This window comes from Dasypus novemcinctus, chromosome 12, assembly GCF_030445035.2.
Source record: "Dasypus novemcinctus isolate mDasNov1 chromosome 12, mDasNov1.1.hap2, whole genome shotgun sequence".
NCBI lineage: Eukaryota > Metazoa > Chordata > Mammalia > Cingulata > Dasypodidae > Dasypus > Dasypus novemcinctus.
In genome coordinates this window covers 101,476,301-101,490,948 of record NC_080684.1, presented here as the reverse complement: position 1 = coordinate 101,490,948, position 14,648 = coordinate 101,476,301, and the positions used below count along the sequence as shown (strand labels likewise).

Below are 14,648 nucleotides of genomic sequence, written 5' to 3'. Positions count from 1 at the left end.
GTGGACAATTTTTGGACATTAAGTACACTCACAATGCAGTGTAATTTTCACCACTGTCTATTTCCAGACTATTGTCATCAATCCAAACCAAGACTCACATTCATTTAGCACTAACTCCCCATTCTCCTTCCCTCCCATCCCTGGTAACCACCATTCTGCTTTCTGTCTCTATGAATTTGTTTATTCTACATTTCATACAACAGAAATCATACAGTATTTGTCCTCTTGTGTCTGGTTTATTTCACTCAACGTGATGTCTTCAAGGTTCATCCATATCATTAGCCTATCCCTGCACTTCGCTTCTTTTTACAGCTGCTTTAGTTTCCTAGGCTGCACAAAGGAAATACCATGAAATGGGTCGGGTTAAACAATGGGAATGTATTCGCTTACAGTTTTGAGGCCAGGAAAATGTCCAGATCAAAGCATCATCAAGGAGAGTGGACTTGGCCCAGCGGTTAGGGCGTCCGTCTACCACATGGGAGGTCTGTGGTTCAAACCCCGGGCCTCCTTGACCCGTGTGGAGCTGGCCCATGCGCAGTGCTGATGCGCACAAGGAGTGCCCTGCCACGCAGGGGTGTCCCCCGCGTAGGGGAGCCCCACGCGCAAGGAGTGCGCCCCGTAAGGAGAGCCGCCCAGCGTGAAAGAAAGTGCAGCCTGCCCAGGAATGGCGTCGCACACATGGAGAGCTGACGCAGCAAGATCACACAACAAAAAGAAACACAGATTCCCGTGCCGCTGACAACAACAGAAGCGGACAAAGAAAGAACACGCAGCAAACAGACACAGAGAACAGACAACTGGGGCGGGGGGGAGGGTAGGGGAGAGAAATAAATAAATAAATCTTAGAAGAAAAAAAAACCATCATCAAGGCGGTGCTTTCTTCCCTAAGACTGGCTGCCAGAGATCCTTGGCTCCTCTGTCACACAGCGAGGCACAGGACAGCGCCCACCTGCCACCCCCTTCTTTTTTTTTTTTTTAAAGATTTATTTATTTATTTAATTCCCCCCCTCCCCCGGTTGTCTGTTCTCTGTGTCTATTTGCTGCGTCTTGTTTCTTTGTCCGCCTCTGTTGTCGTCAGCGGCACGGGAAGTCAGGCCCTGGTAACCTACAATCTCATTTCTGTCTCGATGTTTTTGCTTATTCTATGTATTTCATATAAAAGAAATTAGACAATATTTGTCCTTTAGTGATGGGCTTATTTCATTCAACATGGTGCCTTCAAGGTTCATGCATACTGTAAGAAGGTGTCAGAACTTCATTGCTTTTTACCACATGTATATACCACATTTTATTTATCCATCCATCTGTTGATGGACATTTGGGCTGTTTCTGTCTCGTGGCTATTGTGAATAATGCTGCAGTGAACACCGATGTACAAGCATCTGTCTGAGTCCCTGCTTTCAGTTCTTTGGGATCTATACCTAGGAGTAGAATGGCAGAGTCATATGGTAATACTATGTTTAACTTTCTGAGGAACTGCCAAACTATTTTCCACAGTGGCTGCACCATTTTACATTCCCCCCAATGTACAAGGGTTCCTATTTCTCCATATCCTCACCAACACTTGTTCTTTTCAGATTTTGAAAATAATAGCCATCCCAGTGGGTGTGAAGTGGTGTCTCACTGTACTTTTAATTTGCATTTCTTTAATGGCTAGTGATCTTGGGCATCTTTTCATATTCTTATTGGCCATTTGAATATCTTCTTTGGAGAAATGTCTGTTCAAGTCCTTGGCCCATTTTTTAATTGTGTTGTTTGTCTTTTTGTTGTGTTCTTTATGTATCCTGGATAGTAAACCCTTCTCAGATAATTGGTTTCCAAATAATTTCTCCTGATCTGTAGATTTTTTTGTTTGTGTTCGCTGTCTGCTGTGTTTGTTCATAGTGTGCTTGTCATCTTTGTTTAGGAGGCACCAGGAACCAAACCCAGGACCTCCCATGTGGGAGGGAGGCACCCAATGGCTTGAGCCACTTCCACTCCCACATAGATTTTTTACTTTCTTGATAATGTCCGTTGATGCATAAACATTTAAAAATTTTATGTAGTCCATTTAGTCTATTTTTTCTTTTGTTGCTTGTACTTTTGGTGTAAAGCCTAAAAGTCCATTGCCTATTACCAATCACTGAAGATATTTCCTTATGCTTTTTTTTTCATTTTGAAAACAATTTATTGAAGTATGTCATTCTTACATGAATATACATACATAATAAGTGTGTAGTAGGGAAACCGACTTTGGCCCAGTGGTTAGGGCATTGGTCTACCACATGGGAGGTCCACGGTTCAAGCCCTGGGCCTCCTTGACCTACGTGGAGCTGGCCCATGCGCAGTGCTGATGCGCGCAAGGAGTGCCGTGCCACACAGGAGTGTCCCCCGCGTAGGGGAGCCCCACGCGCAAGGCGTGCACCCATAGGGAGAGCCGCCCAGCGCGAAGGAGGGAGCAGCCTGCCGAGGAATGGCGCCACCCACACTTCCCGTGCCGCTGACGACAACAGAAGCGGACAAAGAAACAAGACGCAGCAAAAAGACACAGAAAAACAGACAAGGAGGCCCAGGGCTTGAACCGCGGACCTCCCATGTGGTAGACCAACGCCCTAACAGACAACCGGGGGAGGGGAGGGGAATTAAATAAATAAAAATAAATCTCTAGCTCACAGAATGATTTCCTTTTCAGGTAGTTCATTATTGGAGTTTAGGAACCCAACTGACTTCTGTGTGTTTATCTTGTATCCTGTAACTTTGCGGGGGACACCCTGGCATGGCACGGCTCTCCTTGCGCGCATCAGCGCTGCACATGGCCAGCTCCACACGGGTCAAGGAGGCCCAGGGTTTGAACCGCAGACCTCCCATATGGTAGACGGACGCCCTAACCACTGGGCCAAAGTCCGTTTCCCTGTACGTGTTTTAATTTCTCTCTCTTGCCTGGTTATTCAGGGTAGAACTTCTGTACAATGTTGAATAACAAGGGTGACTGCAGGAATTCTTATCTCGTTCCTGATCTTAAGGGGAACACTTTCAGTCTTTTACCATTATGATATTTGCTATGGGTTTTCATAAATGTCTTTTATCATATTGAGAAAGTGCCCTTCTAGTCCTCATTTTCTGAGTTTTTTTTTATCATGAAGGGATGTTGGATTTTGTCAAATGCCTTTTCTGCATCAATTGAGATGATCATGTGTTTTCGATCCTTCAATCTATTAATGTGGTGAACTGCATTGGTTGATATTTTTATGTTGAACTATCTTTGCATTCCTGGAATAAATCCTACTTGGTCATGATGCATAATCCTATTAATCTATTGTTGGATTGTCTGCCAGTATTTTGTTGAGGATTTTTGCATTAATATTCATGTGGCATGTATATAATTTTAGTACATTTCTAAAGAGTTGTATGTATGTTTTGGCCAGTTGGAAGTATTTTGTAATTACCAGGGGAGGCTCTTACTATTCTCTTCACAGTCAGTCTTGGCCTCTGTGATCCCAGGGTTAGAGTGAGAGTGGGCTGCCTTGAATGGGGTCTGACTCAGATGGGGCTTGTGCATCTATTCCTTGGTCCAAGAATCCTCTTTAATGCAAGACTGGCATAACATGAAGGTGGAATGATTTCAGAGGGACCAGGGAGTACCTTACAAAAATACTGACCTGTAGCATGGCATTTCACTCTTGGAGAATCATTCCTGTGAGTTCACTGCAGACTCCTTTTACTGTACACAAGTATTAAGTCTGGAAGACCATGAATGCTTGCTGCATACCTGGCACCAGGCTAGACCCTGTGTAGAATTAAAAATTCGTAACACACTGGGCCAGGTAGCTTCCTGCCCTTAAGGAATTTTCATGCCACTGAAAGTCAGTCCCCATGGGACATCCCTGCTGTGCATTCAGGGGGTTCAGCTGGCACCAGCACCAGTGGTCCAGCAGGTTGTGGGGTCAAGTGGCCAGGGAGGGTAGAGGTAAGGAGCACAATGGCCACACCTGGGAGAGACAAAGGCCATATTCAGGCCTGGAGTCATCTGGAGGGGCCTCAGTTGCAGGTGTGTTGGAATTGTCTGCACTTTTTGGGTTTCCTGGTCAGAGGTCTTGGGTCCTATTGGGGTCCTTATTGATGCCACTAAACCCAGTCCCATCTCCTTTCCCTGGGCTTTCACCAACTGTATTTGTCCCCAGTTCACTGGGAACAGGGTGGGTGTCCTTTACGTGCTGGTGACGACTTCTCTTCCCCAGGAAGCTGTGAGCTCCCCACTTGCCTTGTGTTGGCCAAGGAGGAGTCCTTCATAGGCCAGACGCTGGAGTCAGAGTGGAAAAGGTCCCAGAAGAGCATTTAATGTATTATTCACTTGGGGGAACTGAGGCCCAGGAGCGGGGGGAAGGACTTGATCAGGAACTCTTATACTCTGCCTCACTATTCTCCTTGACCAGCAGTGCTCATTTACACTTTGGGCCAGGAAATGCTATTGGAAGAGGACACAAATTTGCTGACCCTCAATCATCAAATCATTGCACTGATCGTCATGTCCAGTGGCTGGGGCTGCCCTTACCCAAGGCCCTGGTGGTATTTTCTCCTCTGGCCTCAGAGAAGACAGCCCCCTGCGGCCCAAGGCAGAGGTGCCTAGAGGCTGCCAAGGGCTCCTTGGGTAGGGCATCTATACGGATGCAGTTTTTGGCAGAGCCCTTCGCTGGAGGAAATGCAGAGCTGCCTCCCACCTCCACCTGCAGGTCCCTGGCAGTCACCCCACCTGCCCAGCCTCCCCTTGGAAGCTGCTTTCCTAGAGTGGAGGTACGGAGGAGAGCAGACTGGTGTACCCTAGCTGGTGGAGCTCACCGCAGCTCAACTCATCTGACTGAAGACCAGAAATGGGCCAGTGTTCAGTATTTGGGGGCTGCTCAAGCCAACTTTGGCCCATTGGTGGGATGAAATACCAGCCACTGCTATCTAGTTTACACTGGTGTGTGGAAATGCACTTGTGAAATAAAACTCCAAGAAATATGCAAATGCACACTGACTGCAATGATATAAAATAATTTTAAAGCCTCAACTTCAGTTTCACCACCTCCAGGAAGCCCTCTTGGCTTCCTAGCCTGGGTGAGGTGCCTTCCCTGGCACACCGAGTGTCTGCCTTCTACTTAGGTAGCTTTTCCCCAGCAGACTGCACACTCAAGTTTCTTCCGTAATCTTGTATCTCCGGGGTTCAGGGACACAGTAGGTACTTAGTTAATGCTCATTAGCTGGAGCCAAATGATGACCATAGGAGGATTTAAGGGAATATATGAGAATTTAATTTTTGTCCACTGGGGCCGGTGAAGCACTGCTTATCTGATGCTTTTAGTTTTCTGAATTCAAGAAAGGTACTGAGGCAGGCTCATGATCTCACCAGCCAGAGGACAGGGCCACCTTTTCCATTCAGGAGCTGGACCTTGCCATACTGCTTTGGGGTGGACCATGTGTGTGGAGAACCAACCACAGGACATCAGGGCTGAAGGGACCTCGGCCCATCGCCCAGTCCAAAGGTTCTTGGTATTTTTTCTGCCTTCTTTCAGAGTCCTTGGAACCTTCGCTGAACCTCTCAGAGCTACAAAATACCGGCAGCGAACTTGCAGGGTTATCGTGGAGAACAGACCTGTTAACTCCCCCTCATTTATCAAGCATCCGGGCGCTTCCCGCTGATTGGGCCCAGGAGATTCCCTGTCCTCAGAGCCCTCACAGACCCTGACATCTGAACCTGGGCTACCACGTACTGCTGCCCACAGCTCTCTGGTGAGAGCTGGCTCTGAACAAGCACCCCCGCCCGTGGGGACCTCCCTCTCCTGCAGCCATGCACAGCCCAAGAGGTCTGAAACAGCAGTAAACCCCAGCAGACAGGGGTCCCTGCCTGAGATTGCTGAGCCGGCGCCCTCTCCTTTTAAAGACTCAGGAACTGGGCTTTGGGGACCTCAGCCCACGTGGGAAACCCCTGCTCTGCACTCAGTTGAGTCCCGTGGAGCCTGCCATCAGGGTCACATTGCAAAGCACGGCCTGGCCTGTCACCCTCGTTCCAGGAAAAGCCATGCCCAGAACGGGTCCAGTGGCCAGCCCTCTGGAACCCAGGGTGGTGCACATGAGGTCACGGCTACTCTGGACACCCCATGTGGGGGTCAGCGAGTGGGCAGGCTGCACAAGAGCCAGTGAGGGTCGCGCTGGGGGCCCTTGTCCGGGCACAGCTTGTCCTGCCAGTGGAGGCACGGCCTGACCGGGCCCAGCTGGGCTGGCGTGTTTACGAGCTGGGACACCGACCTCTGGCCCCGCAGCCCTCGGAATGTGGGCCCGAGGCGTGCCCAGTGCTGGCTCCGCCCCCGAGACCGGTGCCGGGAGGAGCGATGCCTGGGGGCAGAGGCCAGAGTGCACGTTCACTTTCTAAAACAGAGGCTAAAAGCAGCAAGTTTCTTTCCTTTTATTTTAAGAAGGACAAAAATTGTTATTAAAACATCTACATTATTATCAAGATACTAGACCTTATGAATATTTAATATTAAAGTGTGGTATTCTTAAATTTTAATACACAGACATTTTTAAAGGCCCATTAAGCAGATTACTGCCCAGATGAGAAATGCAGCATCCATCCCGGGGCCCTCCACCACAAGGGACACTCACATTAGGGGCCCCTGCCACGCCGTCCTGTCCCTGCCTGCTGGGGGTGGGCACAGGCCCCTGGACTCGGCTCCCTGGGCTCCCAGCCAGCAGCCTTGTGGGGTCACGGCTGAAATGCGCTCATCACTAACACGGCTTCTTGTCCCCCGCCCCTGGCACTCCCTGCCTGTCTCCCTCCCCATTCCCGTGGGTGAATTAGCTCTGGCCAGGGCCCCCAGGCAGAGAAGGGACTGGAGAAGAAAAACCTGGACCCCAAATCTGTGTCTTTGGGTGGGGGACAACAAAAGCCATTTTCTTTCCCTGGGCCCTCCTGCTCTCGCCGCCCCCTGGGCTGGGGTAGTCTGGGAAGCAACCAGGCAGAGCTAAGCCTGGGTGGGGGCTCGACCTGCCCCACCACCCAAATCCCCTTTGGCCCACAGCTCCAGTTCCTGTCTCCTCGCGTGTGGCCTGCTGGTGACCCCCTAAGAAACCTCCGAATCACACCAGGATGGCTGCATTTCCCCACCAAGCCCCTCATCTTTAGCCCTCATTGGAAGTGATCCCTTGGATACCACACACATATATAATATTATATAGAGCGATATATTTAATACCTGTGTATATATGCATCACGGGGCGACATATATACACACTAAGAACAAGGCTGGTGACAGACTGCAACACCACGGGTCGGGGACGAGTGTCATCAACATTCACGGCCACAGCCCTGCCTGGGGTGTGGGCTCTCCTCCCCGCCAGCCACGCCGCCTGCACCCAAAGGTGCCGCGCTGGCCTGCTGGGGGTGCAGGGAAGAGGAGAGGGGGCATGCCACGATTATCAGGAAAAGGCCGGGCGGTGGCAGCGCGAGGACTAGGGTTCCCTGCGGCCTGGGGCCCGGCTTCTCACCACCCGCGCGCGGCGAGCCTCGCTGAGGGGGATTTGGGAGCAGCCCACCATCTCCATCTCATCCCTCCGCCCAGCCTCGGCCCCTGGTTCCTTCTGGGGGTGCCCCACTCTTTGTGCCAATGGTGAGGGGCATTCTGGAATGTCTGGGGAGCCAGGAGAGGCTGGGCCTGCCTGGGGGGCAGGAATGGAGAGGAGGGGGTGCACGCAGACATGTCAGACAAGGGGGCTGGGCGAGGGCTTGGTGGGTGGGGGCAGGGGCTGGGGGTCAGCTGGGGTCCCAGGCAGCTGGTGGGGTTGGGGGTCAGGGAAGGGCTGCAATCGACAGTCACAACTCTATGTCTCGGTCTAGGGGCGCAAGGGGAGAGGACCTGCTGGGGCTCCAGGAAAGAAGGGCTGCGTCCCGTCTTGGGGCGGCCCTCGAGATCCTGTGCTAACAATTCTCCCCCGCCCCCCGCCGAGCCTGAGCTCCTGGGTGCCCTGCCCTCTCCCACCTCCCCCCCAGCAGGCAGGCAGTGCTCAGATCTCGGTGGGGAGGGGTCCCCAGCTGCTGCCCTCCGCAGCCATCCCTGGAGGGACTATCACCACCGAGCCTTGCTCAGCCCCCTGCCACACATCGGCTCAGGGAGCCTGGAGGCTCCAGCCCATAACTGGCCCCACGTCTTCAGACCGCTGTTCTCATGCCAGCTCTGGACGCCAGAGGCTGGCACCCTGGGCAGCTGGCTGCTCCTCTCCGGGCCTCAGCGTTCCTGTGGGTGAGAAGGGGCTCTGGGCTGCCACCTCCCCAGGCGCCATGGCTCTCAGTCGCCATCTGCTAGTCCACCAAGGAGAGGCTTCGTAGGGGTTGTTCCGGGATTCAGACGCCTGGGTCAGGCTCCAGAGGCCATTCCACCCCTCCACTCGGAGGGGAAACTGAGCCCCAGGGGGGAGGTGACCAGTACAGGGTCCCCAGCTCCATCCTGGGGCTGCATTTTAAAGCTAATTGGGGCCTCCTGCCCTCTGTTGTGTCCTGATCTTCCCCTGGGAGGGGGCGGGGTGGGGGGGCAGGGAGAAGGACCCTCCTGCTGCAGATTCAAGTGGGGACCCCAGGCTCCCCAGCCCTGAGCTTGGGCCCCCTTTAGGAGCAGACTGAAGTTAAAGCTGGAGGCTGAAGCTGGAGGGGCCACCCCGGCCCCTCCCTCCCCAACCAGGAGAGCCGTGAGGGTGGGGGAGGGCCTGCCCAGGGTTGTAGCAGGAGGACCCTGGGACGGAGGGGCTGCAGCACGTGCGCCTGGGGCAGTGGGGGTGGAGAGGAGGCGGGGGGTGGGGACCGGGGCCGGGGCTGGCTGACGTGGGCGGCCCCCACCCCTCCCCTGGCCCTCTTGTCAGGCCCTCATCCCTCCCCCCACTCCTGACCCCAGGACTTCACCATGGCCCAGACCCAGCCCTAGTCCCCAGCGGCAGCAGCTGCAGCGGCCGGGGCTTCCGGGGCGGCCCCCGCGGCGTCCCCCGTGGCGTCCCCGACCTCTTGCAGCAGGAAGTTGTATTTGCCGAAGTCGTCGTCCCGCGAGCAGAGGAGCATGTCCTTGCGGGCCTTGGCCAGCTTCTGCTTCAGCACCTCGCGCCGGTCCAGCCACTCGTTGAGCTCCTCCTGGCCGTGGGCGCAGCGGCACTTGTCCCCGTCCGGGCAGGCCTTGCCCTTCTGGAGCCTGCGGCAGACGGGGGCTCACTGTGCAGGCCCTGCGCCCTTCCCCGGCGGGCCAGGCGGGCTCGGCCAGCAGCCGGGGGCCGGGGGCTCAGGGCTGCAGAGTCGGGGTCTGGGCGGGTCGGCGCCTCCCTGCCGCAGCCGCCTGCTCCCAGCCAGGAGCAGTTGCCTCGGGACACCCGCCCCCGCCGGCCTCCACCTCCGCAGCCCACCCACCTGCCCCCCGGCCCTGCCCCCGCCAGCACCTGTCGCAGAGCCGGAACTCGCCCATGGGGAAGCGGTAGGCCCAGCCGCTGGCGTCGCTGTCAGACGTGAAGACCTTCTCCTTGTGCTTCTCGGACTGGATGTGCTGCTGCCACTGCTTCTTGCTGTTGCTGTTCTTGCCGCAGAGCCAGCAGTGGTAGCCCATCTGCGGGCACAGCCACCGTGGGCGCCCGCCCCGCGCCCCCGCCCGGGCCGCCTCCCCGGGGCCTGGGCCCTCCCGGCCGGGCTCGGGCCATGGTCCCCGCCCCAGGGGTGGGGGCAGAGCGGGGGCGTACCATGATGTCTGCGTAGTCCGTGGGCATCTGGATCTGCTTCTCGCCTTCCCGAGAACCGATTGGGGTTCCCTCCCCGGGCTTGCCCGGGTTGTGTTTCTTCAGCCACATGTCATAGGTCTGCTGCATGTCCAGGACTGGGCAGGGACAGTGCCCGTCAGGGTGGCTTTTCCGTCCACTCGGCCCGTGGCCTCCATTTCGCTTGGGAGCCACGGGCATCCCGGACCCCACCGCCGGGCAGCCCCGCCCCCGCGCCCGGGCAGCCCAGGCAACCCTGGGAGGGCACGGCCTGCAGCGAGGGGGACAAGCTGGGGTGCCCCTGCCAGCCGCCCACTCACTCTTGTTCTCTTTCATGAAGGTCCACATGTCCCTCTCCTCAGGGCTGTGCGCGAAGGAGCAGTTGCCCACGTACTGGCACTTGCGGCCGTTCTGCGCGTGGATGCAGAGCTGTGGGGTGGGGGTGGGGAGTGCGTCGGCCGGTGAGCCCTCCCGGGGCCCCGCCCTGGGCACCCCTGCAGCTCCACCCCCAGCACTCACGTCGTATTGCTGCGGGAAGTTGCGAATGGATGGCAGCGGCCGCACCGACACCCATTTCCTCTTGGCCTTGGACATCACCAGGAGGACCCGCCGCTCCTTGGTCCAGCTGCAGGACGGAGGGGGGGTGGGCTCAGCGCCGAGCCCCGCCTCCCGCCCGCGTGCCGCGCGGCCTCCGCCCTGCCGCCCCTGCCCGGTGCCCACTCACCAGTGCCGGGCCTTGGCGCTGCAATACTTGAGGTCCTTGTCGGGCTCCACCACCTGCCCGTTCCTCCAGCACTGGCCGCACACGAACTTCATCTGCAGGTCAAAGGTGCTGGGCGCGTGCGTCCGTGGGGCACCCTGTAGGGCGAGGGGAGGTTGGTGCAGCCACAGCACCAGGCGGCGGCCCTGGGGATGTCCTGCAGGCGACTTCCACGGGGTGAGGGTGGCCACGGGCCTCGGAACGGGCTGGCCTCCCTGCTCTACCCGCGGGAAGTGACTCCCGCCTGCAGGCCGCGCGGCATCTTGGTACGGAAGCCGGGTGGGGTCGGGGCACGGACTCCCAGCAAGGGCTCCGTGTGTCTCCAGCCAGTTCCCACCTCGCCACACACTCCCCTGGGTGCCTGTGTTTCCGCGGGCCCAGCATGCCAGGGCACACCACCTCCCTGCCTTGCCCCGCTGGTCCTCGGCCTGGCATCCTCTTCCTCTGTTCTCTGTCCAGCCCATTCTGAGCTGTCTTTCCAGACTCCGCTCCAGCGCCACCTCCTTCAGGAAGCCTTCCCTGAGCTCTGAGTTGCAGGCGCCCATGCCATGATTGCCACGTACCTGAACTACTAGCCCAGTGAGGGGCCCAGGGCCTGGGGGAGTGCAGGGGGCCAAAAGGCGGGAAGCCCCCGTGTAGGCCCTCCAGGCCGAGGCCCAGCTGGTCTCTAAGGCTGTGCCATTTGCTGGCAGGGGTCCACTCTTCCGCACACCACCCAGCCGTGCCCTGGCCTCTCTCCGCCCAGCCTCTGGACAGGTGGTTCCCTCGCCTCTCCTGTTCCCTGGAGCCTCCAGCGTGGGCCCACCTGTCCATGCAGCCCTCTCTCCTCCAGACTGGTGTGTGCATGTCTCCTGCCACGTGAACTCGCAGGTCAGAGCTATGGCCAGGTCCCCTGGTCCCCAGCACTGCTTAGCCCAGGGCCTGCCCTGGGGCAGGAGGGAGCTCCACCAGCTTGTTGACTGACCCTTGGCCTGGAGCTGGGACACTGGTGGGCTGGCTCGGCGCCAGGATAAAGCACACCTTATCCCAGGACGAGGTAAACACGGGCCTTTGGGACGAGGCAACACCGCCTGTGCTGGAGCAGGCAGGCAGATAAACTGCACCGCTTCTGATTTCGGGACTCCCCTGATTCTCACAAGTAGCACGAGGGGTAGGTGGTGTTCTCCTGGGGCCAGTGGGCATCAGTCACTGCTCTAGGGACCAGACACACTGGTTCCTGAGGTCCAGGCTCAGGGCCAGGGCAGGGCAGCCTGGCTCCTTACAGCAGCCCTCAGTGGGCAGGATCATTCCCACCCAACGGAGACAGAGACAGGCTCGGGGGGTGGCTAACGCACCCACAGCTAAGTGGCCTGAGGACAGGGGCCCGGCGTGGAGTGGCACCCACGCCTCGGCCCCATGGAGCCCTGGCCCCACCTCTGAAGGCGAGCAAGCAGGCAGCCTTCTGCCGGGGCTCCAGTCAGGCCTGGCACAGACATGCTATTCCTGAGTCAGGCCCGAGTGTGGCGTCTGGGGTGGGCAGGGCGGGGCCCTGGCACCAGGGGGAGGGAGGCCCCTCACGACACCCTCAAACAGCTGCGGCAGCATTGGGGCCGCCCCCTCCCGCTGGGCCTTCCCTGCCCTTGGGTGACCCTGGCAGCAGCTCTGGGAAGGAATGGGGGGTGGGAGGTGGGAGGGGCTGGAGGAGGTGAGGACTGGGGGTTCTCTCATTAGAAAACGATGCTGCAGGTCCAGCCTGACCCCTCATAGCTTCCCAGCTGGGCTCCTGGCAGCTGGGAACAAACAAAAAGAGGAGGGAGGGAAAGAGAGGACTATAAAGGAGAGGGACAGAGGAGGAAGGAGAGGACAGAAGAAGGAGGATGCAGGAACAGGGGGTGGGAGAAAGGGCCTGGAAGGAGGGGACTGGGGAGAGGGGGCCGACCTGGGGGACAGGGCGGGCCCTGCTGCACAACCGCCCAGCCCCTCCCAAGCAGCAACCAGCCTGCCCTGCTTCCTGGGCACCTCAGGAGGGGCTGAGGGGGCCTAGTCGTCCCCCGAACTGCCTGGCTCTAGTGAGGCGGTCGTCCCTCACATGTGGTCGGCCCAAGGCCAAACCTCAGTTACTCGCTGTGTCCAGAATGGCCTGGGTCCTGGGGCCCAGCTTCTCAGCCTCAGGGTGCCTCCTGCCATTTTGCGGTTGGGGTGACCGCCACCTCCTGGGGTGAGGGGCGGGGCGGGCCCAGTGCCCAGGTACACGGCAGGGGCTGGACAAGCTGCGGCTCTGGTCAGCTCTCGCCCCTACTCCGGGAGATGGGCAGATTTTTATCCCCACTTTACAGATGAGGAATTGGAGGCTGCTAGAAGGAATGTGAGGGTGATGGGGACCAGGACCCGTGCAGGGTGGGGAGGGAGCAGAGCGAGCTCTGGACAAGGCACCAGAGAACCTGGATTTGCCCCGCTAAGCGGGACCAGGCAAGACTCCATGCCCTGAAGCCGGCTCCCCGCCTTCGGAATGCCACACTGCACCGCTCACTTCTTCAGGAGCAGGGTGAGGCTCAGGAGGGACAGGAGACACCATTAGTGGGGGTACGTGTGAGGAGAGACGGGTATTTTCAGGGTCTCAAATGATCTCCCCAGCAGATATTTGCTAATTTCTAACGGCTTTTCACAGGAGCAAGCTTCCTGGTGGTGGCACCTTAGTCCTGTTATCTAAGTCACTGTCACCACTGCAGGGGCAGATTGGGTGATGTGCCTCCTGCAAGGACAGACTGAGAAGAATCCAGCACCGTCTTCAATGGGAGGAAGCATCAGACAAACCCAAACGGATGTATCTTTTAGAGAATAAATGCCAACGTCGTGAACTACAAAGAAAGACTGAGGGAACATTCTAGAAATAAGGAGATTAAAGAGACAAGCAACTGAGTGCAAATTTGGGACAATTCATGAAGAGAGAGTGTTGTACTGATGTTTGGAATTAACATTTCTCGCATTAATTCCCTGACTTTGGATAACAGCACTGTGGTTATCTAAGAGAGTGCCCTTGTTTTTAGGTAATATACACCGAAGTATTTAGGGTAAGAGGGTTTCACATCTGCAACCTACTTGCAAATGGTGCAGAAAAATAAAGTGCACGTATTTACGGTATACATGAACTCTTTGTACTATTCTTGCAACTTTCTAGTAAATCTGAAATTACGTTCAAGTAGAGGAATGGGAGCTATGCCTTGTGGAGCAGGAGGGCTGGGGGGGCTGGCAGATGCCCGGCCCCATCCCACGCCAGTGCCAACCCCAGGCCCTTACCGCGCTGCTGCCGACCTTCCCTGCGTGGGCCTCCATCTGCTGCCAGTATTTCTTAGATTCCTGGACGATGTCTTCATGAGTCATGCCTGGGGAGGGAGGGCACAGACACACCCCGCTCTGAAGGAGCTCGGCAAAGTGAGAGGCAGGCGATCCGAGGCGCCACTGCAGCCCGCCCCTGGCGCTGCAGCCTGCTTTCCCAGCTAAGGCCATGCGCCCGGGTGAGGCCTCGTGCCCGGGTTAGGCCCCATTCCCAGGGAAGGCACAGGGCTCAGGGAAGCCACTCCTCCTCTCTGGCCTGCTCACCTGTAAACCTGGAAGCCCTCACAGGGATTAAGAATAAAACACAGAAGGTAAGGGGGAAAGGCCAGAGAGATGCCGGCTCTGTACATGGCCAAGGACGGCCCCCTTCCTGGCCAGTGTCCCTGTCTCTTGGGCAGCTGCTCAGCACCCTCCTTGCCCCGTTAGTGGGGCTTGAACCTGACCCCTGTGTGGTAGCCCCAGCCCACTGGTTCTCGGGGCCCCATGCCTGCTCAGCTCATCCCTGCCACCCAGCAAAGGGCAGACCCCCTGGCGTGGTGGTCCAGACCCCCTGGCGTGGTGGTCCAGACCCCCCTGCTCATCCTGCGAACCTCAAACTGCAGAAGCTGAGCCCACCCTGGTGGCCCTCTCCACGAGGCCCCTCTTCCACGCCCTCTTCTCTCTGGCTCCGTGTCCACGCTGACTTCTCTCTCCCCTGGTCCTATGGATTCTGCTCCAAGGCAGCCAGGCTTCATTGGGCGCGGAGCCTGGGCCAGGCCAGGCACTTGACAGCCACTCTCTTGCTGATGATGCCAAGTCAGTTGGCAGCCACGGCCCGGACCTCACCCATGGACTT

General features: G+C 57.3%; 1 protein-coding gene across 7 annotated transcripts in view; it reads right to left on the bottom strand.

The window, feature by feature from the left end:
- Window positions 1–6,405: 6,405 nt before the first annotated feature.
- ZC3H7B (zinc finger CCCH-type containing 7B) overlaps window positions 6,406–14,648 on the bottom strand; it is a 68,203-nt gene continuing 59,960 nt past the window's right edge. For all 7 annotated transcript variants that reach the window (XM_058309186.2, XM_058309183.2, XM_058309187.1 and 4 more), the window contains 7 exons: window positions 13,775–13,860; window positions 10,463–10,596; window positions 10,258–10,363; window positions 10,059–10,167; window positions 9,724–9,857; window positions 9,430–9,593; window positions 6,406–9,188 (listed from right to left, as the gene is read on the bottom strand). In XM_058309186.2, the coding sequence (XP_058165169.1) occupies window positions 8,927–9,188; window positions 9,430–9,593; window positions 9,724–9,857; window positions 10,059–10,167; window positions 10,258–10,363; window positions 10,463–10,596; window positions 13,775–13,860 (995 nt within the window). In that variant the 3' untranslated portion in view covers window positions 6,406–8,926. The remainder of the gene's footprint in view (window positions 9,189–9,429; window positions 9,594–9,723; window positions 9,858–10,058; window positions 10,168–10,257; window positions 10,364–10,462; window positions 10,597–13,774; window positions 13,861–14,648) is intronic.